This window comes from Centrocercus urophasianus, unplaced genomic scaffold (assembly GCF_019232065.1).
Source record: "Centrocercus urophasianus isolate 14NV4802_14NV808 unplaced genomic scaffold, USGS_Curo_1.0 seq_15, whole genome shotgun sequence".
In the NCBI taxonomy this organism is placed as follows: Eukaryota; Metazoa; Chordata; class Aves; order Galliformes; family Phasianidae; genus Centrocercus; species Centrocercus urophasianus.
This window is the reverse complement of record NW_024884697.1, coordinates 12,400,882-12,427,777: the sequence shown is the minus strand read 5'-3', so window position 1 is coordinate 12,427,777 and position 26,896 is coordinate 12,400,882. Positions and strand designations below refer to the sequence as shown.

At 40.9% G+C, this 26,896-nt stretch overlaps 1 protein-coding gene across 5 annotated transcripts in view; it reads left to right on the top strand.

The window, feature by feature from the left end:
• Positions 1-26,356, top strand: part of ATXN7L1 (ataxin 7 like 1) — a 110,617-nt gene extending 84,261 nt beyond the window's left edge. For 4 of the 5 annotated variants that reach the window (XM_042815413.1, XM_042815411.1, XM_042815414.1 and 1 more), the window contains 8 exons: positions 1,434-1,717; positions 7,302-7,384; positions 8,217-8,473; positions 10,560-10,752; positions 11,911-12,032; positions 15,625-16,561; positions 20,988-21,062; positions 24,268-26,356. In XM_042815413.1, the coding sequence (XP_042671347.1) occupies positions 1,434-1,717; positions 7,302-7,384; positions 8,217-8,473; positions 10,560-10,752; positions 11,911-12,032; positions 15,625-16,561; positions 20,988-21,062; positions 24,268-24,411 (2,095 nt within the window). In that variant the 3' untranslated portion in view covers positions 24,412-26,356. Of the gene's footprint in view, positions 1-1,433; positions 1,718-7,301; positions 7,385-8,216; positions 8,474-10,559; positions 10,753-11,910; positions 12,033-15,624; positions 16,562-20,987; positions 21,063-23,749 lie in introns of all 5 variants that reach the window. The other variant, XM_042815412.1, reaches the window with a different exon arrangement.
• The last annotated feature ends 540 nt before the right edge of the window (positions 26,357-26,896 follow it).

The following is a 26,896-nucleotide window of genomic DNA, read 5'->3' as shown; positions in this document are numbered from 1 at the left end:
TGTGATTTATTTACCTTTTTAGTCACTGGTAGTCTCAATCACAGTTGCTGTGTCCTAAGCAGCTTCCAGTTTCCAGTTCAGTTATTGATTCAACTTTACTTGTGTTGACATGAAATGGAGTTCTTTAATGTTGTGTTGCCCGTTTACTTTAAGAAAGAGAGAGTAATTATCATTTGTATCTTCCAAAATCTAAAATAATTTACTGCAGGCTGTATGGAGTCATACAGAATGTCTGTCTTAAGATATCAAAATATTGTTTTTTCTTCCATATGTTGCAGTGAAATGCAGAAGGAATTGCGTTTGTTCTCAAGGTTGACTTGCTGGTCTGTAACAAAAGTAAAGCAAAGCATTGCTCCCTTAGGCTTGGCTCGCTTTTACTGATCAGCCCACGTGTGTTGTAGGACTTGCTCTAAGTTCTGTGCACTGCAAAACATATAAAACTTCCTTTGCATTACTTGAATAATGGATCTGCTTGATCTTTTCACTGTGTTATCAGCATTTGAATTAAGATAAGTATTATAAGCTGGTTGCGAAGATATGTTTAGCTCCAGTTTATGTATACTTTCTATATAGTAAAACTACTAGATCTAGAGAAGAAAAGACAAATTCTCCTATTTTGAACAAATGTATTTGTCATCTGTTTAAAAGCAAAGCAAAGTCCTTCTGCAGTGCTCATTTTATCAGTAAGTTCAGTTGTTTTCATGCTGACCAGCGCCTTACATCTTTCTGTGGTCAGCTCTGTGTTCTGACCAGCTTGCTTCTGCACTTAAGATACGAGTATAGAAGTTTTCTGTAATTCCAGCTGCAAATTTGCTACCATACTGAGAACTTAACTTCTGTTAGTGTCACAAGTGTGCTGCTGCAGTAGTAAAGTGAGGCAAAGGTATTCGTAAGTTCACAGATTTTATTAAAAATACATTTTGGTAATGTTCACTTCATTGAGGATTACGTTACTTTTTAAGGGATTGCTATGAAGATTTCCATGCGCAAAACCTGTTTTCTCCTTGTTTCTGTGTGCCATTCTGAGCAAAAGAATTGCTTTTATTTTAAATTGTTGGCATTGTTAGCACATTACTTCATTATCGTGGTGAACGTATCCTCGACCTGCTAGTGTTAATGGCATAAGAGTATATCCTTAAAGGAATGTGTGTTATTGGCACTTTGTTTATGAGTAGTGGGGAAATATCTTTAAAAAAAAAAAAAGAACAACAAACAACTTTGCATAATTATTTCCATTGCCAGGTTTTACAAATGGCTGCTCTGTAAAGGTTTAAGTGAACAAAAGTAGTGAGTAATGATATTAAGTATTCCGTTTTGGTCTGAAAGTGCTGTTTCACTTGCATCAAATTCTTTTTATCTATGGAAAGGAGCTAATGAAGTGTGCTGTGAAGAATGAAGAAATGCAACATGAACATTTTTCTTTGTTTTTTCAGTGTTCCTGTTCCAGTAGTCAGTCTAGAGAAAATTCCTAATCTAGTGAAGGCAGATGGTGCCAATGTTAAAATGAATTCTGCAACCACTACCACCATCACCTCCTCCTCAGCCTCGTCATCCACCATACCTGCTCCAACCTTGGTTAAATCTGGTTTGACAACCAAGTCAGTGCCGCCGTCACCAGAAAAGATTCTGAACGGCAAAGGAATTATAGCTCCATCAATAGACAAGAAACACCAAAATGGCACTAAAAGCAGTAACAAGCCTTACAAAAGACTTTCAGGTGAGTAATGTCATAGTTTACCTTTTGATATAGTCCACTTTTCTTTACTAATATTCCTATAGCTCAGAAATAATATGCTACTAAAATGCTGTGGCCTGTTTTTGTTCTGATCTTTCTGCTAGAAGATGCCAGTTTACACGTGAGAAAAGGAAAGCTTTCAAACTTGTAGCATGTGAAAGCTGTTTTCAAAATACTCATTCCATTTAGTTTGAATGTAGAGTGCTTCATGCATTTCTCAGTTGGCCAGCTGGTCAAGTAAAGTCACATGTAAAATTTTAAGGAAGTAAAATCATTAAAGCAGAAAGATAGAAGGCTTCTTCAGTCTGTTGTGTAATATCAGTTTATTTACAACAAAAAACAATATTATAGGCTGAGTGACTTCAGTACAGTCATGACCAAGTTGTGCAGCTTGAGCTTTAGGACAAGGAGTTATCCACCAAGTCATAATGTTCTTTAACAAATACTAGAAAATTCTAGGAAGATACTGGAGACTTTGGGGGAGTTAGGAAAGTCATAATTTGCCTCCTCTCCTTCCTCTGCAGTTTACATATGAGAGGAGCAAGAAGGTGGGAGTGTGGGGGCCTCTGTTTTTTTTCAGGAGGGGCAGATGGTGGGGCTGAGGGGCTGGCATTAGTGTGGAAATTGCTCAGGTGGCCTTGAGCAGTGCAGCATTGAGGACACTGGGCCCTGTGCAAATTGTCACCACATGCAGAACAGCCCCACGTGGGAGGGCTGAGGGGCGATCAGAAAGGTTGCCATGCTTTGGAGGAAGGTGTTTTTCCATGGAGCTCCCCAGTGGTGACCTGTGGCCATTCTTGGGCCTCAGAAGCTGAAAACATGTTTTTGTTTTGAATCAAAAGAGGAAAAAAAAGTGTTTTGATGCTTCTATGATTTTGGGTTTTGTTGTTTTGTTGTAGTAGTTGTTTTTTAAGCAAAAGTAACTGACCCAAGTTTACTGCTTTAAGAGCTGCACAGAGTCTATTCATCTGCTGGCAATACTTTGTGATTTGGGCAGGAGCTGCCTGTGTGTACTGAAAGGCTAATTTGGCTAATGGCAGCATGAGCCGCATTAGATCGTCCGATGACAGAGTTAGTTCAAATGATTTCTAAATGTGGACTGGTTATGAAGCAAGTATAAGTGTGCAAGATAAATGCTTTAATTTCCAGTTAATAAGTGTGTCCTATTTTTGACTGAATATCACTTCTACTTCTTTTTTTTTTTTTTCCCTTCATTTTCTCAAATTTGGCAGTGAGCTCCGTGGTACTGCTACCATGGCTCCGATCCAGAGCAGAGAGAAGTATTTGCTAGGGCTGTGTGTGGTGTGGAAGGATGCCATCGCTTTCAGGGATCCAACACTGATTGCTTTCTTAACTAGTTAAAGGTGGCATATAAGAAAACAGAGCAGTTGTTCATGATAGCATTCCAAAAACTAAAAAATATTAAGAAAAAGGAACTGGTTAGGCTTTTATACCACGTTTCACTTGCGAAGATCCAATTTGTTATTCCAATAAAAACTCCATGTAATGTATTTTGCAGTTAACTTAAAACATTGATTTCTTTTTACCCATTATTTCCTTGAATATTCCATAAGCTTAATTTAGCTAATCAATTAGGGTTTCTCACGTGGGCAGTTGAAAGCGATATTGATGCTCCTCATGTCTCCATGTGCCACTGCAGCACACTGTAGGATACACTGTACCTTTGTTGTACAGATGCTTGCTGCAATATGCTCATAAAGGAGAACCATTTCTGTTCTGAAGGGCCCTCCTTCAGCTTGCTTGGAGGTGACTCCTTCAGCCTCCTTGGAGGTGACTGTCATTAGTCTGTCTCTGGGCTTATCACTCTCTGATTTCTGCATGATAGAGAAAGTTTCAGTGCTGGAAATTTCCAGTCAGACTGGGACTCTGCACAGGACCACTTGAGCATTCTGATGGGCCTCAGTTTCTTTTCATAAGATTAAAAAAAAAAAAATTAAATTGATACTGTTTATAAACTCCTCTCTCATTAACAGATTTGGAATCCATTAAATCTTGCTTGCGCTGCCTCACATGCAGCAAGGCAATAAATTAGTGATGATGCAAATAACAGAAGTTCTGTGAGCACTGTAAATTAATTGCCTGTAGATTGCGTGTCATTATGATGGATTCCGCTCCATTATTATACCGAACTGTGCAGAGGCTGAGAAAAAGATCTTGGAAGGTCAAGGAGATGATTATTTTTGCTTTACTATAAATTTCATCCATTTTACATTAAAAGAATGAGGAGCTGGCTGGGGATTTAGGTTTTGCTCCGTCCTTCACTGTTCAAGTGTACAGCTGTTAATTTGTGAAGGTCTGACTGGCTTACATCTGTTCTCTTTCCTTTCAATAGCCTCCATTTTCTCTCGTGCCATTTCCCTTTCCCTGGCTGCAGCTGAAGAGGTTTTCTGGTTGTTGGTTTTTTTGTTGGTGATGGTTGGTTTGTTATTTGGGTGGTTTTTTTTTTAATCTTTGCTGAGACCTGCTGGTTATTTAGGTGAGGAATGCCCCTGCTCCTTTTTGGAAGCATTGTCTTTGGCGAGAGAGAGGAAAGCAGCTCCCTGACCCCCAAAAAGAGTCTGTAGCTTCTGGGCATAAGTGGATCACTGTTCTTTAGTAGCAAACTGGAAAAAAAATGTTGGTTTTTTGTTTTTTTTTTTTTACATATGTTCAGTTCCTGTTCTCTTTGGGATGAAGTTAAAAATACAGCTGCCCAGCTGAAACTAAAAATATCCTTGCACTACCTAGAGGAGGCCTATGAGAATGCTGGAGGGGGACCTTTCTGCAAGGTCATGTAGTGATAGGTCCAAGGGGTAACAGATTTAAACTTTTAAAAGATGTGAAATTGAGGTTAAATGTTAGGAAGACATTCTTTATTCAGAGGGCAGTGAGGCCCTGGCACAGGTTGGATGAGGCCCTGTGTAGCCTGATGTGGTGGGGGGCAGCCAGCCCACAGCAGGGGTTGGGGATGGGTGGGGTTTAAGGTCTCCTCCAACCCAAACCATTCTGTGAGTCTCTATCTGTTATGTCTCAAGCAGGAGTTTGACTCTTCTTCCCTCTGTGAGGTTGTAATAAAAAAACAGTAATGATTATCTCTTTTAGCTCATGAACATCTGTTTTCATCCACTAAAAGTAAGAAAAAATGTGGGTTTTTTTAATGTTTGGTCATACACAGATCTTTTTATTATTTCTGCTGAGCTGTGTAAAAGCCACAGAAACTATAAGTATGTGTGACAGATATCAGACCCTTGGTAGATTCTACCAAGAAGTAGTGCCGACTATTCTTCCCAAGCTCACTTTTTGATATATGTCTCTGCTAGTAGGCCAATAACATAGCTGTGAATTGAACTTGTTCGTGTTTAAGTCCATGAGCAGATCACATACAACTAATAATTTTCTTATCTAGAAGGCAACAGTTTATGTATGAGGCTCCTTGGCCTGCAGTTTTTCCTGTTGCGCTGGCTGTGATGTCCTAGCATTGTACTGTAGCTGTGAATTACTGTCTTCATCCTAGCTCTGATTTTTTGTCATCGTTGTTTGTTTGTTTGTTTATAATGAATGTTTAGGTCCTTACATCAGTTGTTGTATATAAGTACAAGATGTTTATTTTTATCCAAATGTAACACAGCTATATGGTGAAAGAACACCTTGGCAAATGGTTATATTCCATGATCAAGCAGATGCAAACCAGCCTGCCAATTAAACATACCATGTCTACATGCGTAAAGATGATGGTAGATTTTTTTTGCATAAGTAATAACTCTACGTCCGTAGTTTTGTTACAGCTCTGTAGTGCAAAACCTAGAATTATATTAATACAACTTAAAGGGGGTGATGCTATCTGTGGTATACAAATACTGAAATATTAACGACAATGGAATATGCAAATATAGCACATTAAATATTAAATACACTTCTAATGTTAATCATAAGTAGAACTCAAATGAGACTTTATTTTCATGAACTCTGCAAACTTTAAATTCTGTGCCTCCATGACTTAAGGAAACAAGAATTAACATACTCTTTTTGTTATACTTCCTGAAGATGAGACAGATTTAGATAAATGCTGTTTTTAGCATGTCACTAGTAATCTTGTGTTTATGTTTTAAACAACACTGGTTGTTTTTCAGAGTTTCGGAGTTCACAGTAAGGTTGTATAACACACTGTGCTATTTAGTCTGTATGTGTATTAAGTGTGCTCCGTAGTCAAATTCAGAGGGTGGGTTTGCAAATGCGTTTCATGGCTTCAGAAGCAGTCAGTGTTAGAGAGTGAAATGGGAGGTGCCCCTGCTTGTAGCAGGGGGTTAGAACTTGATTATCTTAAAGGTCATAGAATCATAGAATCACAAGGTTAGAAACGACCTACAAGATCATCCAGTCCAACCATCTCCTCATCACCATTGCCACCACAAGCACTAAACCATATCACACAGCACGTCATCCAGATGCCTCTTGAACACTGCCAGGGACGGCGACTCCACCACCTCTATGGGCAGCCATTCCAGTGCCTGACCACTCTCTGAGAGAAATAGTTCTTTCTTATGTCTAATCTAAACCTCCTCTACTACAACTTGCAGCCATTACCCCGTGTCCTGCTCGTTGCCTGGGAGAAGAGGCCAAACCCCTCTTCACCACAACCTCCCTTCAGGAGGTTGTAGAGTGCAATGAGGTCTCCCCTGAGCCTCCTCTTCTCCAGACTGAACAATCCCAGCTCCCTCAGCTGCTCCTCATAAGACTTGTGCTCCAGACCCCTCACCAGTTTTGTTGCCCTTCTCTGGACACTCTCCAGGGCCTCAGTGTCTTTCCTGTAGTGAGGAGCCCAAAACTGAACGCAGCACTCGAGGTGCGGCCTCACCAGTGCTGAGTAGAGGGGGATGATCACCTCCCTGCTCCTGCTGGCCACACCATTTCTAATGCAGGCCAGGATGCCGTTGGCCCTCTTGGTCACCTGGGCACACTGTCGGCTCATGTTCAGCCGAGCATCAACCAACACCCCCAGGTCCTTCTCTTCTTCACACTCATCCAGCCACTCATCCCCAAGCCTGTAACGCTGCATGGGGTTGTTGTGGCCAAAGTGCAGGACCCGACACTTGGCCTTGTTGAACCTCATCCCATTCACCTCAGCCCAGTGATCCAGCCTGTCTAAATCCCTCTGAAGGGCCGCCCTACCCTCAGGCAGATCAACACCACCTCCCAGCTTGGTGTCATCTGCAAACTTACTGGGTCCTTTCCAACCCAAACCATTCTCTGATTCTATGATTCTGTGAACTCCTTGGGATATGGCTGAGTGTGTGTGTAGACCACTCTGTTGAGTGCAACTCCATAAGTAAGCAGACTTACTCCTACGAAGTCTGTGGCTAAATAGTTTGAAGCACATACGAACAGAAAAAAATGCACAAGTGGCTGAGTGTGATGCACATGGCACCATCATGGAGCACTGGGGTTGGGAACAGTGCTTCAGACTGAGCTTGGCTGCATTAAGTATTGTTAGGCAAATATGGTGCTCTGGCTAAAATTCCTGAAATAATCTACTTTTTCTCCTTTTTCCTCCACCTTCATCAAACAGAAAGAGAATTTGACCCAAATAAACACTGTGGAGTACTGGATCCTGAAACAAAGAAACCTTGCACAAGATCGCTCACCTGCAAGGTATTTTTCTTAGAAGATAAAATATCAGATGCTTTGTTATAGTTTAAATCCTACCACAGTAGTTTGAGAGGTCATACCTGCTCCTGTCTTACAGACAATGGGTATGGTATTCAGACGCTGTCTTCAGGTAATTCTTTTGAGTAATTCTGTTTCTTTGAATCAGAGCCATCTGCATTATTCTGCTGATATTTCTAGAGAGATGTTTTTTTCTTGTCATTTTGTTATGCAGAAAGCATTAATGTTTCACGTAGAAGCACGGAAGTTATTTTTAGTGCTCCCTTTTCAACTCATATGTGCAAAAATGCTGAAGTATAGTCACTTGAGTAAAAATTTAACATGATTTTCATGTAAGAAATTATTTGGAGGCTGCTCTTCTGATAATGATGGGTCTTGTTAAAAAGTAGCACCAACGTAAGATGTTTATAATGACCATTTGTATGTATAGCTGGTGCCTCAAGGTAGAGGTGATCGGTTACATTTGCTTAAAATGTATTCACATTTTTCAATCCACTGAAATCAGTTTTTCTTTGTAAGTTAAGAGCCGCAATGGTGTTACTTCTTAATATTTTAAAGTTATTGGAATTACACTTTCTGTCTTGGAAAAGGTAAGTCAATGGATTCTGTTATGAAAATTCTTGCAAAAGTAATTTCTTAAGAAATGATTTCATAAATTATCAAATATAATATGGAGTAGCAGTTTTATTTCCATAACTGTGGCTGAAGTTGCTTGAAGTAGATTTTTATCTTTTAGAGTTGTGGTGTATCGGAAGTATAGAGGACTCCTAAACAATGTCATGCACACACAAATGCTTTTTAACCACCCTATTTTTAGACTCATTCACTTAATCATCGACGAGCAGTTCCAGGCCGTAAAAAACAGTTTGACATCCTTCTAGCTGAACACAAAGCTCGATCCAGGGAAAAAGAAGTTGCAAAAGACAAAGAGCATCCACCATCGGCAAGGGAAAGCTATCAGAGCCAGCCCACACCAGCACAAGACTCTCTGTCAGGATCTTCAGTGAACTCTGGACAAGAATCTAAAGTAACATCTCCTGCAAAATCTAGACCACCAAATTCTGTACTTCCAAGGTAAGCAGTTCTCCAGCATGAAGTGTTGCATTCTGGAATTGCTGTAAGAAAGGTGCTAGTTCTTTATACAGCTTATTTTATAAACATTTAGTGTTTGGGCTATTGCATGATGAAACATACCTTCATACGAGGATTTCTCTTAGCAGTATAAAGTAGAATATTCTTACATTAATGTAAACCCATCCATGGTAGTCTGTGATCTGGTTGGGACTGGGGTAAGGAGTGGTATCTGTCCTCTGCTCTGAAGCTCAGACTAACAGCATTTTTTGGCTAAGATGGGTGGTAGTAACGAGGAAGGTTATAACTGAGTCATTCTGACACATTTGGAAGTGAAAGTTGCTTATATGAATTGAGATACTGCTGGCAAAATTCTGTACAGTTATATAGGAATGTTTTTGCAGAAATGTCACCAACTACATCAGTGGAATGTCTTGAAGAAAGGTGTGCTTCCGTGTAGATGACAGTGTAAGCAGCTTAAACCCATCCGTCTGAGTCTGCCCATGGTGTGTCTTTCACCGCTGTGGCAATTTTTCTTAGGACAAAATCAGAAAGACAATATAAACTTCCAAAAACGTACCTTTAGAAGAGCCACTATGAAGTACTGTAGCTACTGAATTCTACTCTACCCTCTGGGAAACTTCCCATTTGTTTTGTATTGCTTTTTGCTTTTGGAGAGGGTTTTTAGGTACTCCTGTTTTTTTCTGGAGTGGATAGAGTTAGGCTGGTTGGTTTTGTTCATGTTGGCATTGTTTCATATGTCATGTCTTTGCAGAAGTCTTGGTCAGAATTAGGTACTCATGTTTGGTCATCTATATGAAGTCCCTCTTTCAGAGTCTTATCTCCAGTTCTACAGACAGCTATTTCCATTTTTTGTTGTGCGTTCATCAAGTCACAGTGAAATGCTATTCACTCAGTGGCAGAGGTGAATCTCACAGGGCTGTGGATGAATGAAAGAATAGGAAAGTTGATGAGAATTCTGTGTAATTTCTATTAGAAGGCTGACCTTACACAGTGCTTACATGCAGAGGAGCATGGAGGGACAGGCAGGCGTTAGTTTTAGTAGGTGTTACAGTCAGAAAAACAAAACTGAAATGTGGTTCAGTGGCAGCAGAAGAAATTGCAAAGAAAAGATAGTCGTATGCAAGGAGAAGGATTTTAGCAGTCGTATGTCATGTTGGTACAATTTATACTTCTGTTTCTCCTGCAGTGTCTCTGTTCTGTCATCTTTCCTGTTTTTACAAGCAGCCGTGCCAGAGGAAAGCCTTGCTCCCTGCTGTGAGTCAGCATACAGCCTACAGCTCTGCTGGCAGAGGTTATGTGGCTGCTGCCTGCTCCCCCAAGCAATGTTTGCTGGTTGCCCTGAAAGTGACTTGGCCTGACTGGGCCACCTCTTCCTCAAGGCTAAGGAGCACTCACACAATCTATCCCATGCACCAGCCAGCAGCTGCAGCAGTGATTTTCAGCTGGTGGACGTTTTTTAACAATCCCAGCTCAGTTCAGGAGAGGGCACTATCCACAGTTTTAGTGGCTGATAGCCCAAATTCACTGGATGAGGAAGGCTGGTTTTGGAGAGCTTGTTTTTCATTTTCTGGTTTTGCTCAGCACAGGTATTTTGTCCAGCCATCCCTATGTTCTGCAGAGGCCTCCCAGTGACTGCACATACTGAACTGACTGTGGAGGGAGTAAACTAAAGACTCTTGTGTATTTAGTATGCACGTTTCAGTAAGAAATAAATGTGATGGCTGGACACTTGGGATTAACAAAGTAGTGGAGTAATGGTGCTTTGTGGGAAGATTTTACATATCTAGTTTTGTTTGCACATGTAATATATTTTGCATCTGTCAAGATCTTAAACTGAACTTTTTGGTGGATTTAACATTTCAGGCAAAACAAAAATACTTCTGTTAATGTCAACTTGGTGATAACTGTTATATTCTTGCAAGAGCAAACGTCACCTGTTCTTTATCCTTTACTGTCCTTCTTTCCATGATCGTTTCTGGCATAATTTACTTCAAGGCTTGACTCAGGCAGGTACCTTTGCAGGGCTGTTGAATGCTGGTAATTTAAATGTATCTTCTCTTTCTAGACCATCATCTGCCAATAGCATAAACAGCAACAGTTCTTCAAACCACAGTGGGTATGTACCAGAACTGCCACTGCCTTCCATGGGAGGAGATTTAACTAGTAGATTGTCCAGTGATGAAGGAGAAGTGGATGGAGCTGAAGAATCTGAGAAATTAGACTGTCATTTTTCTGGACACCATCCCAGACCTCTTGGGGTATGTCTCTCTCGCTGGCATGCCTTGCTGTTACTCTTAAGAAATTAAAGAGGGGAGGAAAGAAACGTGCTTTGGTAAAAATGTAAGGAATGGGAAACTATTCTGAGTCTGTATTACATTTGGCAGAAAACTATGGTTTGAATGGGAGCAGGTAGGAGGAGAAGACTGGTCGTTGCATATGATAGTTAAACATTGCCGGGGTGTGGGGTGGGATAAGGAATAGAAAGTAAAGTTCTCCTTCTAGTTTTCTTCTCAGTAGTCTGAGAAGTGTAGTTCTGCTAAACTGTACAGTTGCAGTGTTTTAAATGTGACGTGAACAGACAATTTGTTGTCATACATAGTTCTTATGAAACTACCTTGCAATTGGTTATAGCTCTAAAAATCATATGGCAGTGAAGAGCTATTATGGTACTCGTTGATCTTTGTAGCATGCTATGAAGCAGTAATTAAATATCATTTATGTGAGTGTATGTGGACATAGGAGCTATTGCTTCATTCATCTAAAAATGGAAAGTAGAGCACAGCATAGCCCATCTGCTCTGGCAGTGGCTTGAGAATGTGTTTCTCTGGCAGCTGTTTTTGTCTTTCTCCCATGCTACTAGCAAACTTTATTGTAAGTCAGAGAACCTCGTGTCACTGAATTTGCAGTATGAATTTGTTTACGCTGTACAAACAATGGGAAGAAACAATGGGAGAACTCGCCAACACCTGAGCAGCTCTTTCTCACAAAGATCAAGCCAAGGAGTAAAATCAGTGAAGACTTCATTTATGTGTTTTCCTTATGCAGAATAAATTGTGATAACTGTGACATTGTCTGTATTCCTTAGGGAAAAGGAGAAATTTTGTCAGACCCCAGTGTTATTAGCCAGAACTGCTTCTTTAATAGTAGCTTGGCTTTTGTATTCCTTCCCTGTGACACATAGGTAGGTACCCGACAGTAAACTGAATTGTTAGCAGAATACAAAGTATACTTTAGGCAGAAATGTTACGTGTGTATTTCATACATCATGAAAAAAGTATTTATGCTGCAATAGAGAGAAATATCCCTTTAAAGCTATTTTGCTATACAAATTGCAAAGATGTTGCAGGATCGATAAATGGTCGTTCTTTTATAGCATAGAAACTTTTTTAATAACATTGAACGATCTTTTCTTGCAGTTCTGTTCATATGGTAGTCGCTTAATGGGAAGAGGGTACTATGTCTTTGACAGAAGATGGGACCATTTTCGATTCGCACTAAACTCCATGGTAGAAAAACACTTGAATTCACAGATGTGGAAGTAAGTGGGAGTTTTACACATGGGCATAGCTCAACATCTTTAATTCTCTATAACTACTAAATGAAACGCTCCATGGGGTTTGTTTTTGACATTACCTTTGTGTTAAGTCATGCCTGTAATACAAATACAAGATTTCTTTTCCACTGAGGAATATGCAGCACAAGAGTGCAATCACCTATTCTGATGTGTGGTTCTGCCAGATTTAGAACTTTTCTGTAGTCCCTCCAGTCTTGGGATGGGGGGATAATTCAGTAGCTCTGCTAACATTTAAGTGCATGAGAGCTTGGTGTTCTCTGGGCTTGGAGGTATGTCATGATATCATGCAGTTTTATAACACAGGTTGGATTTGGCCTGGACTTTTATATTTGTGTCACACAGCCTTATCACCATTCAGACTTTTCTCAGTGAGGCTTGTGTTGTGTGGTAAGAAATTCAGTATATACATAGGTTGCTCTTAAAGTAATGCCTCCTGTTTATTTCCATGGAAACTACAACATACCAAAAGCACAGGAACACCATTTGGTAGAGCAAATTCTCAGCTATAAAGCACTGTTTTTCATAGTCACCACCATTTGCCAAGTTGTGTGGATGAGCTGATTGAGACACTCTTCATTTCATGGTGTGACAGCTGTGCACCAACCATCTGAAATGGGGCTTGTCTTTCACATCACTGTTGCCTCTGCTGAAACGCACCACTCAATGCCTCACTGTGCTCATATCCACTGGTTGGTCTCCATCGGCATTCAACAAGTGTCAGTGAATGTCAATGGGTGCCATTTTTTCCATGTGACACACCTTTGCTTCATCCTCACTTCCATGTCAGACCCCATTCTGTCAGACTGCCTCTCTGCTGCCATCTGTCACACGGCAACAAAATGTAATGGGATATTGGTGGGAAGGTTCAGCCTCTACTGCCATACCACCAACATCTGCCTCTGACGTCATGGGCCAGCATAATAAAATAGAAGGCGTTACTTTCAGAGCAATCCTCATATTTGCTAATGTGTAAAGGAATGTGGAAATTTTTAGTCCACAGTGCCTTCAAGACTCACCAGCATTAGAGGTCTTAATTTTCTGTTTTTGACTCCGCATTGAAGCACCTCTGTGTGATGTATGCAGGTTGCAATCACTGTATGCTTAGGTTACATAGAAACATGAAAACAGACTGCACTACACAAAGATTTTTTTTTAATATATATTTTGAAAAGGCTCGTGGGATCTGCAGATGTGATTTTTTTTTTTTTTTTTAATTCTGCAATGGAACATGCATTCTTCTTTCAGTGCAATTGCTCTGAAGTGCAGTGTTTCATGTCGTCGCTGTTTATTATCAGGACTGTATTATATTCATTGGATGCCAGCCATTACATAAACAAGGTCTGATTTTTATTTATATAAATTATTGAAGTATTGAACCATGGCTTGTCTAACTGACCTGGTAACTGGGTGATAACAGTGCTGCTGTACTTGGAGACATCATTTGGAAATGGGTGGATTTGCCATAGAAGGGCCACTTGCATCTGTTTAGAGACAGATCGCACTTGGTCCAGAATGGGTTCCTTTCTTCTACTTAGCAATTTTGGCTGTTAACCACTGTCTGCCACCTCCTACAAATAAAACTAATTTTGTTTCTATAAATAGGAGAAGTAGAACTTGTTATCTGTTGGCTTTGTATGTCAGGCGAAAAGACATTCAGGCATCTGAGGAAGTGACACCAAGTATCATTCCTTTCATGAAAAGCTCAAATAACTTCTGCAGTAGTTGTGTGATACAAGAAATAAACAGGTCTTGTCCTGCTCCCACTAAATCCAATTGTAAATGTTTTCCCCAATTCTAGCTCTTAATGCAGCCTCTAATATTTGTAATATTTGTAACTAAGTATGGATTCCATCCATACTTAGTTGTCTTTGTAACACAGGAACCTGACCACTTAATCCTTTTTGTATCCCACTGTTGTCCTCCGTCCTTTGGACTGATCCTTTCCTGTCTTCCCCAAGCAGAGCTGTGCATAAAGCTGTTATGTTGTAGTGGAGCTAGTCCAGCCCTAGCTGTGGCTCATCCAGCTGAGCCAAATGGTAAAAGGGACGCAAGGCCATATTTTGAGAACAGTAACAACATCTACAGAGTGCTTTTTACCCCTAGTTCTCAGTGTATTTTACAAAGGCGGGTGAGAGTTATTGGCTTTTCTTTAATAGTAGACTGAGGAACGGGCCTGATAATTGCTTTGTTCATAGCCCCATAGGAAGTCACAGGCAGTAGGACTTTGCTTATTTCTGAGAGCACAGTCCGTGTGGAAACCCTTACTCATTTCTGTCATGAGCAGGGCTCTGTCTGAGAGTCTCTACAGGAAGAATACCAGGAGAGAAGCCAGTTAATTAGGATTTGATTTATGGTAAAACAGCAGAGGATTAATTTTGTCATAAACCATACCCTGTGCTGTTTTATTGTACTTAGCTGAGGGCAGGCGTGAGTCTTTACAAACTGAAGAGATGTCAGTACTGGGGATTAACAAGGAAGACTGTTTTTTGTTAACATTGGGCTGGATAACGTAATAGATGATGTACTGTTGGTGGTGGAATAGAAAGGAACTTAAGTACATTCTACTGATTTCACAGGTAATATCATTAAATTTTATTCTCAGTATTCAGCTAGTCATACAGTTTATCAAGTGTTGTTTCAGGTTCTGTCAGTCTTTCAGTATCAATGAAATGAATGACTTAACTAGTTAATCCTGCCCACATGAGCTCTTGGGAATGGTACTGCGTTGAGGCAAGGATGAGCCACTGACCCGTTACCTCCTTTTCCTCTTTAAGCTTGGTGATAAGTAATTCACAGTCCCCAAAACTGACTCATTTACTGCCCTCACAGGTCTGACCTGTGCTCAGGCTAATTCTGAAACTCTTCTACAGCTTGAACTTTCAGGCAAAACTCATGCAGTGAATGAAGCATATTGTTTAGTATGTTTGCAGACTCCACCGTCAGACATTTCAGACCCCTTGCCCTTGCTCTGCCCTTCCTTTTTTTTTTTTTATTTTTTGTAAAGTAGAATAAAAAAATGAGATAAAATTTGTAAGAAGGTGGTTAATTGTAACACCATGTATGTAATTGCTACGTGGGACATGTGTTCAGAAGCTCAGCTCTGGTTTAATAGTGGAACTGCACAGTTCAGTGGTGATGTTCCATGCACAAAACATTGCACTGCATAGATCTTCACCTAAACTTCTATTACATCTCCAGTGCCTTCATGGAAAGAGTGTCCCTCATCTGAACATGCATTTTCAGGAAAACACAATTTGCTGTTTTCCTGAATTATTGGAACATCAAAACACACGAGCTTTGTGACAGGCTTTTGAAGTTTATAAAGAAAAAAATCAGGAGTGAAAGTAAGCTGCTATAGAATGTGCAACTTGTTTCAAGTTGTGCGTATTAAAATATGTCTGGTTGGCGGAATAGGAAGCAAAACTACAGTGAATCAGATCTGCCTTTTCTTTTCTTTTTTTAATAAGTTGGCCTTTTCCAGGAATCTTCTCTTATCCGTATTGTTCACATGGAAGTTTTTAATGCATCTAAATCTCTTTTATTCTTTCCCGTTTAGGAAAATCCCTCCTGCGGCAGACAGCCCAATGCCTTCTCCAGCAGCACACGTCTCCACTCCCTTTCCAGCGTCCGTCTTACAACCTTTCAGCAACCCCAGTGCAGTATATATTCCGTCAACACCTATCAGCTCAAGAATCACTTCTTCTTATATAATGACATCAGCCATGTTATCAAATGCAGCCTTTGTGACGACATCGGATACAAATTCCATTATGTCACACACTACAGCTTTTCCTCATGTGGCTGCAAGCCTAAGCATCATGGACTCGACCTTCAAGGCACCATCAGCTGTGTCACCAGTGCCAGCAGTCATCCCTTCCCCATCCCACAAGCCATCCAAAACAAAAACCAGCAAATCCTCAAAAGTAAAAGACTTGTCATCTCGTAGCGACGAGTCTTCAAGTAACAAAAAGAAAAAGCCGCAGTCATCATCATCCTCGTTATCTTTGCAGACATCTTCCTCGTCTTCATTTTCAGGGTCCCACAAAAAGAACTGTGTCCTGAACACCAGTTCGACTTTGAACTCCTATCAGGCCACATCTTCCTATAACAGTATGTCTGTGCACAATACAAACAATGGAACAAGCCCACTCAGTGCCAAATTGGAGCCCTCAGGACGGACTTCATTATCAAGTAGTTCAACAGACTCAGTGAAACACATGAGCATGGTAGTAAGCAGTATTGACTCTTCTAATCTGTCTGTACCTTCTCTTGTGCACCATTCAGGGGACCACTCCCTGGGAGCACATAATGCAGTGTCTTCTCTACCCCTTTCTTTCGACAAATCAGAAGGAAAAAAACGTAAAAACTCTAGTTCTAGTAGCAAAGCCTGTAAAATCACTAAAATGCCTGGTATGAATAGTGTTCATAGAAAGAGCACTGCCAACCTTATTTCTGCGGTGCCAGATCCAACAAGCAGCTCCATCTCTCGGCAGGTAAGGGACCCTTCCGGTTATTTTTTTGCAGGTCATGTTTGACTTACTCAAAGTAGTTCATGCATTATGAACAAGAAAATGCAGTGTTTGCTTTGGGTTGTTTTTCATCAAACAGCTGATTTTCTGTGTTCATACAGAAATGTATTTGTATTTATTTTGTACAAATCATAGGGACATGCCGAGGGGGGCAGAGGAGGGAGGAAAGGGGTTTTTTACTCTCCTGAAATATTTTAATGAGAATTTTTATTCAATTAATAAAATAGTCATTTGTAAATTTGAAAGTGAAACTAAATGTCAAGAACGGATCAGTAATTTTTAGAAATCAATTTCCAATCTTAATTCTCATCTCTCTGAAATAAATTGTATGTCATTAAAGCTGGGAGATCAGAGTCAGCATTTCTTTTTTTCCCGTATTTGTTGCTGATTCTTTGTTTAATGTTAATGTTAAACCTCATTCCATTTATGCAGAGTGCTTACGTTTTGCCTTTTCCTGTGGGGGAGGCCTGGGACACGTGACTTCAGATGCTGTTTCCCATTTGAAACCAGGAGAACCAAGAAATTAAGATCTTGACCAGATCACCTTTAATTGACACTTGCTTATCTTTTAGTGTGAACACCTTCAGAATATCGAAGTTGCTGCAGCAGATAAGGTTCCTTCCTCATCACTAGCAGTAGAACTTTGACTTTTCTTTCAGTGATTCTGTGTATGGACAACAGTACATGTTAAATTTTGCTGAAAAAGCTGCCAGTGCTATCTTTACTATGATCTTCTGGTTAATTCTGCCACTGTGTCTAGTGCAATGCTGTGCACAGAAAATAAAGCTTGCACTGGCCTCTGGGTGTCAGAAGCACAGAGAACAATGTCAGAAAATCCAGAGAAAGTAGCTTAGGACAGGTTGGTTTGTTTCTCAGCTATTGTGAAACTCTTCTTTCGCAAGGATGTTGTGCATGAAGTGGAATTAAGAAATGGAGAGGGCAGTGTCCAGGGCAAGGCAGTCCATGGGTGACAGCAGGCAGCAGTGGGAGTGGAAGGAGGGAATGAAGAAATGCTAAATGCGGTGTAACAGGCAGAACGAAGGCCTCAGGATGGCTTAAGATGTCTGTTTTCTCCTTCCTGCTTCCAGTAGAGGTGCAGCTGAGATGACTGAAGTGGCATTTAAAAACAGACTACAGTATTGTCTTTCTGCTTAAATCCTTTTATAAAGCCCATTATCATTTTAAATGTGTCTTGCAATCAGAATTAATCTTTAAGTCACTGAAATCATTGGAGAATGCTGTAAATTCGTTGTTCAGTCACACATCTGATGTTTGAAATACGCGTGTGCGTAAAACGTGGAACTTACCCTGAGATACAATATCTCAAATGGGAAGAAAAAGTAAGTAGAGGCTGTTACTTTGGTGCAAATACTGGCAGGAGAAAATGGATTGCATCGTCTTTTCACATTGCGTAAAGTATCTGTAGCTGTTGTAGTCCGGAGAAGTCTTACAAATACATGTGATGCATGTAGGCTTGTGCGATACATGCGTGTGTAAGGAGGTCTTATGTTCACATTCTGAGTCTCTTAGTGATTGGATGTGTGCCTATAGGACATTCCTGTGCCAGTGTGGGATATTTTTCAGCAACTCACACTGTAATGGCAATAAAAAACCATCAGGGATCAGTCAGAGGCCTTTGTTAATGTGTTGCTAATTCACTCTATAGTTTTCCCTTAAGGAAAATGTTAGATGTGTGAGATGATGAACAGTAGACATATAGGTGTATGTATGCATATATGTGTGTACATGTAGAAGTCATCCGTTGCTGCTCACGTAGCTGTCCTTGGAGCTGCACTGGCTGTCCGGTACAGCAATGAGGTGAAGCTGACAGTTTCAGGTGTCTGGCTCACAGCTTTGTGTCAAGGATGCTGAATTCCTGCTGTTTGTTTGTGCCATAAACAAATGAAATTTGCACCCCCTTAAGTACGTGGGTCTTAGAATATTATGTCCCGTGTGTGGGAATACTAAAACTCTAGAGGATGTAGCACTTGTAGTCAGCTTTAAGCTGTGTTGTTTTGGCTTGCCGTGCGCTAGAAGTGCAATTGCAGTAAGAATTTCACAAAAAATATGGCGTTACTTAAAATCTTGTTCCTGCTCCCTGATGTAATAAGGAAAATTAAATTAAAGAAATACGAATGCAGGAAGAAGCTCAAGTGACTGCTGATAAGCCCTGGACTTCTTTTTTTCTAATTTGACTCAGGTCTCCTTGATCGGTAGTAACTGAAAATGCTAAGTGCTTAGCTTTGTAGTAGAGTTTATTTTTAAAAGAAAGAAGGGATGAGAGCTGTGGCCTCTGGTGTGTGCAGCACCGAGCCCCGGCACAGCTGGCGCCGTCTTTGCTCTCCTCACAGCGGCCTGCGGCAGCTCAGCCCTCACGCAGCCCTTCTGCTGAGCAGCGCAGCCCAGCAGCAGCCGGCAGCACTCAGCCCTTCATCGGGGCAGCGCAGTGGGCAGCTCTGGGGAGGTGGGCTGTGTACTCCACGTGATTCCAAGACCTCTGCAAGCCTGTTTCTCAGTGAGTGTTTTTCTCGTTGAAAAAATGGAGCACCTCTCCTGTGAGGAAAGGTTGAGGGAACTGGGCCTGTTCAGTTTGGAAAACAGAAGGCTCCCAGGAGACCTCATTGCGGCTTTCCAGTACTTGAAGGGAGCATATAAACAGGAGGGGCAGTGGCTGTTTACCAGGGTGGACAGTGATAGGACAAGGGGATGGTCTTAAACTGAGACAGGGGAGATTTAGGTGAGATATTAGGAGGAAGTTTTTCACACAGGAACAGGTTGCCCAGGGTTGTGGATGCCCCATCCCTGGAGGCATTCGAGGCCAGGCTGGATGTGGCTCCTGTGGGCAGCCTGGCCTGGTGGTTGGCAACCTGCACATAGCAGGAGTTGAAACTGGATGAGCATTGTGCTTCTTCTCAACCCAGGCCATTCTCTGCTTCCATTCTATGTATTTGCTCTGTATTGGGCAAGGATTTTATGAATATTGTCATGGTGGATATAGGGAGGAAAGGTCTGGGAGTTTGCCATAGTGTTTGGAACAGCTAGGAAAGATTTTACAGGGCTGTGTATCTGTTCAAGATTTGCATACTGAAGAAAAGCTGAATTTAATGCACTGCTATCTAGAGAAGAAGAGCTGTGACATTCAGAACTGGCTGAGGGGGAGCTGGGTGGGCAGGCAGGGGCTGCCCCTTCAGTCTTTATACCATTGTTTGGAAGTGCTATAGGAGTCAGCTGTATGCAAAAGCACTGCCCATTTCTTCTGAGTAGGGAGTGAACAGAGAAAACTCTGCTGAGCAGTCGTTGTGAGGTGGTAAAGGTGCGTACAGGGAGCTGCAGGCTGCTCTTCAGAGTATGTATGAAATGGGAAATAACAAATGATGCTGCAGAAGGGAAGGAGAAAACTGATGTTGATGAAAACTCTGCTGGCCACTGCCTGAGTCCTGTCTATTCAGTGAGAAACTTGCAGCTGCATTTCTCACTGCGTTCAAATGATGGATCTTTGTTACCTCTTTGTCAGGTGATTAAAGTTGCCATTAGTTCAGGTCCATCACTGATGTGAATAACTGCTCATATCTGGTCACTTGCCCATTGTGAGCAGGTGTCCCTGGTCACTTTTGGTCGGTCTCATAACCCCTTTGATTCAGTAGCTCTCTTCCCTCTTGTGCAGCAACAGAAATATCCACCATGTGTTTATGGGTTGCTACAAAAAGTTCTAAAACAAACTGCTCCTCCAGAGTGCTGTAATCTTTCAAGGATTTAAGTACACAGACGGAATGTTGCTGTATTTTATTTAAGCACTTCTAAAATGTATGTACACATACTGATAATGTGCACTTATTCCCAAATTCTGTGATCCAGTAATGTGGGACAGTCGCATGTTCAAACCTCTGAAGTTTGATTCTGCTGGTTAATATGTGCTTCTTTGAGCAATGCTAAACAAAGGCCACGTGGAAGAAGATGCAGTAAGACAGGGTGTGCCGTGGTGCTCAGCCAGCTGCTCTAAAGCCATGTGCCCCAAGGAGAGGGCAGGGGCTGTGGGAGGAGGCTCACTGTGCTGTCATTTGCTGGCCTGCTGACAAAGCGAGTGTGATGAGCACACAAACCAGTGCTCCTGGCCACAGAGGTGGGATTTTACAGCCTGAATTCCACCAGAAAGCATTTCTTAATGTTGTTTTCTAATCTCTGGTAGTATTGACGTGCCTTCAGAGTTTATGGCTCTAAGAGATAATTGTGACTCTGAAGAAGTTTTGTTTTTTTTTGTAATAGCAAAATACCTGTGTTCCAAATGCAAATCAATTAGTGCCACTTTGCTCAGGGAAAGGAAAGCCATTACCAGTGTCTGCATTCAACTGACAAACATGTCTCTCAATGCTGCTCAATTAATGTCTTTCAGATTGGAAAAAATAGCAGTGTAGCTTTGTCACAATCCAGTCCTTCGAGTACATCAAACCCAGTACACAACAGACAAGTAAGTTGTTTTTTTTAAAGTGCACTTAAATAGTTTGTAAGTGGTGATTAAATATTTTCTGTTGCAAAGCCTTAAAATACGTTTTCTTTATAAATGCAATTATTTACAGAAGCTTTCTTTCAGTGAACTAATATTAGGTTTTTTTCCTCTTGCTTAGTGTTTTTCCATCTATTTTTCCCTCTAAGATTTATGAATAACAAGTTCTTTGCTTGTTTTCCACCACCTATAATACGCTTCACATTGGCTTATCCGATGCCCACTAGCTGTTGCTTTGGTGATAAAAAAGCAGCAGCAGCAGCAACGTGTCTCTGCAGGATCCAGCTAAGCTAGCGGGTGTTTTCCATCCCGCTTCCCCTGCTGGGTTGGATGGCACAGCAGAGTCCCAGGCTGGCACAGAAAGGACAGTGTTTAAAAAGAGGCAGAAATGAAAATCAGCAAAGGGAAGGCAGAAACAGGATGGGGAAGGCAGAGGACTTGACCGTTCACAGAAACTAATCTGAAAGTGTAGCCTGCATTCTTCTCAGACTTGAGAAATCATTAGTGCTCCCACCAGGCCTGTTTATCGCACAGACTGCTGGTCAGGTAATTGTAGTAAATTCTGAAGGTCAGCTCGTTTGTGTTTGGCTCTCCAAATTGAGTCATCTATCAAGAATTATCAGGATCCTCATTTTGGAAAAGGTTTCCACCTCAGCAAGATGTAACCACAGGTAAACAGAAATGCCAGCTCATTTCTCTGTTTGACCAGTCAGCATTTTAGAATCCCATGTGCATTCTGAGTACACCACAGCGTAGTTGTTCCAGATGGTTATGCTGCTTAGTTTCTGCTCTGCAGGTGCAGCACAAGAAAAGTAATTATTGTGGTGGTGACAACCCACAGCAGTCTCACCACTAAAACATGTTCTGAGTCATGATGAACTGTCAAAAGGTAAAGCAGTTCCACCCCTTGCACCCTTGGTACTGAATGCAAAGGAGTGTACATGTGACAGCACTGCACTGAAGGGAAGTAAGTGGAAGGTATCTTCGTACCACAGCACTCGTAGGGACTGGCAAGCTGCTGTGTGAGACACTTTCATCCAGCTACCGGTGACAAACGTGGGATAAAGCTCAGCTGAAGTGTAGAACTGGTTTTGTTTTAGCCCTGTGCTCCTGCATGAGTACAAAATGCACACTGCCCAGGCACACGGTGCTGGGATCTGTTGCCTGGATCCCGCAAGGAAAACCTTACTGGGCAACACATTAATTTTGTGGCAGCTATATACGAACAGAGGCTACCGGTAAGCTTTTCAGCTGCCTGTTTCCATGACTTTATCAAAAATAGAAGTGTTTGCTTGTTCTAAGCTCTGCAGACTGGTGTTAAAAATACATTTCTGGCAGCTTAGTAGCTGTGCATGGAGTTCAGAATACAAACACAAAGGAAAATGAAGATCTGTTAAGCTTTATGAAACGTATTGTTCCTGTTTGGGGTTTTTTTTCTGTGTTAACTCTGACACAGGATGTTAGTGCTTGGAGCCATGGTTGCTTCCCACTGCCGCATCGGAGCTGCTTTGCTGACAGCTTTGGTTCTCCAGTCTGGTGAAGGAATAGCCTCTAAATAAAATTCTAGTCTGAAGCTGAGCTGTACTACTTCTTTATAAAAAGTGTTATTAATTAGGTAACATAAGTGGATCTGCAAATGTATTCTTTGGCAGTCAGTGTACCGTTGGGGCCTGAGAGAGAGCCTGAGCTCTTTTGCTTTTAATATTAGTGCTGATGTAACCACGATAATCAGAGTCCAAGTGATGCAATGTCAGTAGGCAGAGAGAACGTCAGTTACTGCGCGGAGTTTTACAGCTGGAAAAAAACAGGCATGTATTCCTGAGTGCAGACCTGGGAAGCAGGCAGAAGTGGCGTGGTGTTCTCAGTGCTGCTGTGTGGGACCGGTGGCACTCCATGCCTGCTGGGCCTGCTTGCTGTCTCCACTGTGTTAAACTCAGTGAGTTCAGCTCACACGGGTTGTTCTCAATTTGTGTTTACTTGGAACTTTCTTGCATCTAGTTGAGAACTGAACGGGAGCTTGTGTACATAAAGGTGCGCCTGGTTTTCCAGCTGTTGTTGCTGTAATAGAAAGCACTACTTTTCCTTAAAAAATCTTCATCATTTTTAGTAAATGTGAATGGAGTTATAGTTTTACAATCAAATTCTTTGTGCCTGTAGATATTATATGTATGTTTAAGGCTTGTTTTGTCTGGATTTTGTCCTTCTAGGTCTGTAAATAATCAATGTTTTTTTCTTCGTAGTGCTTTTAAGTAGATCATAGATCTCAGTATGCAGTGGTTTATAAGTACTGAGTACCTACCTGTTTCTATGAAGGGAAGGTGCCAGTGTGTGCTGGATGGGGCTTCCTAAGGCATGAAAATGTGCTGTGCAGAAAGAATGATTCTTCAAAGTTACTGTCTGATTGCTGCTCTTATTTCTACTGATACACTGAGTTAATGAACGTAAGATTCACTAAAGCTTTCTAAAATCAGATAGTCTCAAAAGCAAATACCCAGTTTACTCAAAGCAGTTCTTAGAAGTCTGTAATGTAGTCAGTAAATTGGGGTGGACGTGAAATAAGTTCCTGGTCTGAGTTCTCTCGGATGCAGATGTTGTTGAAGCATTGTGTACCGAAAGATGTTTTCTGAATCTGAACTTGGTTTCTCTTCTAGAAGACATCAAACCGGACTGGTAGAATAAGGACTCTTCCATAACACGGAACAGGAACCAGCCTATAATCTCTAGCTCTCAGCAGCCCTACTCCACAGGGTTTTTCTTTTCTATGACCTGCAGATGGATTTAACCTTTTATGAATTTGTGGTTTTAAAGAGAATCAAATTTGCAGAAAACTGTAATGGTGATTTGTTCAGTTTTTCACTTTGTATTTGCCACTGATCTGTGCGTTCTGCTTGGTTATGTTTCATGCCTTTTCAAGCTGTTAGCGTTGCAATGCTCCCTTTGTTTCCTTACCAGAATACGGTGGACATTCCAAAAACAAAGCAAATCAAAAAGACCGCGATTTGAATTTGTTTAAAGGATCTCCAAATTGTTTCATAGAGTAAAAATTACAGTAATTCTGTATTTCAGCTTGTCCCGCGGATAAATATTGAGTGCATTTCTTCGTGACTCGCAAACAGCTGGGGCACTGCAGCCTTAGGGATTAACCCTGCCTGGTGCTCTCTACCTACAGCATTTAGTGCTTTCAGTGGGAACTCTGAGTGTTCGGCATCTTCCGGGATCGATCGGAGCGCAGAGGATTTCTGCACCAAACTGTAATGGATGTTATCAAAGGTTCGACACACGAAATCCCCTGGGAGGAATTCTAGACCCTTAAGATAACAGAACTTGATAACCTCAGTAAACAGCTTGAGTGTGCGAGGACAGGCGTTGAGCAGATTGGCTTGCGTTAATAGAATTGCACTGACAGTGTTTCTTATAGGATTACTGAATAATTTTTTAATAAAATACAGATTTTATAATCAGGAAGCCAATGCTAGGTACTGGAACAATAGTACGGAGGAGTTGATTTTTATTTCTACAGTGTTAAAAGTGCACTTATATGCTGGTTTATTTACATCTTGGGGAAAGGCGAGAGACTGCAAATAGGGAGATTATTACTACTTTCTTTTTTAAAAAAAGAAGGCTTAAGGTAAATTTTAAGACTAAAAATGTTTAAGCAATTATAAGCAAGGCTAGACCCTTTGAAAAAAAAAGTTTAGAAATATTCTTAAAATAAATTTTTATAGTGTTAATTTTGTAATAATTTATGTTTTGCTATACTTCAGAGCTAACTGACCGTATAGTTTCAGAAACAGTATGAAACTTAGGAAAGTTTAAGCAATGTTTATATTTTTAAAATGTTCTTTGAATTATGTTTTTATTGTACATTTCTTCAGACTGAAAAATGTGTACATATCTTTGTTATTTTTGCACAATTTTTGTCTCGTTCAGTTTTAGGAGCAGTACTATGTTGATTTTTTTTTTTTTTTAATTTATTTTGAGTTATAAAACCGCAGGAGTTTATCAGTCTCAGTAACAAACCATCCTCTGTAATCAACGAGCGGCTGTTTCTGGTTGTTGAGGGAAGAGAGCGGTGGTGAGGTGCAGAGGTGGCTTCTGAGGAGCAGCGCTCAGCAGGGGCGGAGGAGCGCCGTGCTGGTGCTCGGAAGCTGCAGCTCTTTCCACGCCTCTTGGGATTGGAAAGCTGCAATGTGGAGCCTGTCCTTTGAATGCTGCTGACTTGTTCCGTTTCATCCGGCTTACACCTGGCAACACTGGGGGAAGTGAAGCACCAAGTAAAAGCCCACAGTCTTTCATCGTCAAGTAGTCATTATTTAATTACGAGTATTGAAAATTTCAGCCTGAGAAGTGAAATGGAAGTAAACATTTGAATAAAATGGATATAAACTGGACCAGCCTATAATGCATTATTAGTGTAGCATTCACTCGGTAGTTCTTTTTCGTTACCCTTTGCCTGAAAATCTCGTGGTTTGTTTCCAGCAATAGAGGCTCAGAAGCTTTGGTTGTTGACATACGCAATGCATAGGCCCGTCAGCCATAAAAAGCGACTTGGATAACTTGTATGCCTTCTTTTGTATCGATGTAACAATTGTAAATAGTGCTGATCGACCTTTGTAGAGAATAGTTTATACAGCATATTCTATTATTGCTGATTCTCAGTGAACTATTGTTTAAAAAAAAGAAGAAAAAAAGAAATTTTTCTATTTACACCTTATATTTTGTTATGCTGTCGACCCATGGCACTTTAACAAAACTCTGTGGGTTTTGCATAGCTGGTCAGTCATGGGGTATATTAAATAACTGTTGTTGCACAGAAATGAATTTGCACCTGCTATATTGTGCTTTCCTACTACAGATTTTAGAACCTTTTCCAGAAGACTTTTGAAGAAAGCATGTCCAATCATTCTAAGAAAGAAATGCCATACTTGTACAGCCAATTTCTTTTCTACAATCCATATTTTGTAACACTAAGTATTTTCATTCTTTGTCCTGCACCTTTATGTATTAGCAGTATCAGATAGAATCCATTCCATGCTTGTGATAATTGTAAGCGGAATAAATGTCTAAAGTAGGTGTAAATAGTAAATTCTATGGCTTACAGTTTAAAAAAGGAAAACCAGAACAAACATGTATCTGATTGATACTGCCATGGTTCAACACCGGGCCTGGAGATATTCTCTAGTGAGCGATTGTATTTTTTTTTTTTTTTGCTTTATTATTATTATTTTTTTTTTGTAACATGGCTTTGTAAATAAAATAATTTATATGTTTGTAAGAAACAGGTGAGTTCTGTCATTATTTGTCTTTGCAGAGCAGGAGCGGTGTGTGTTGCAGGGCTGCCCCTTCTCTTCCCTGGGGCTGACGTACAGAGCACAGATGGATGGCCAGCACTGAGAGGTTGTGCCGGAGATCTGCCCAGCTCCCTCTGCAGGGCTGAACTGATCTGGAATTATTTTTGGCACTCGTGTCAAAAATATTCCTGTGCTTACACATCAGACGTGTATCCTCAGCGACTGAGGGTTTTGTACTGATCAGTCGTGTTTCAGTTCCTCTGCTTAGCTGAATGTGTTTTCTTCTTGTCGGTGTAAGAATCAACCTCACCAGAGCTGCTGGATTTGGGAATTCTGACTTAGTGAGCAGTGCAAATATGTAACCAGTCTTTTTTACTGTTGTTAATTCTAAAAACGCAACTTCTGTCTCTGAGTGCTACAACCCTTGTTCTGTGTGAAAGCCTGCTCCAGTTACAAATGAGACTTACGCTGTTCGGTGCCTTGTCAGCATTGCTGGTTTTCCTCTTG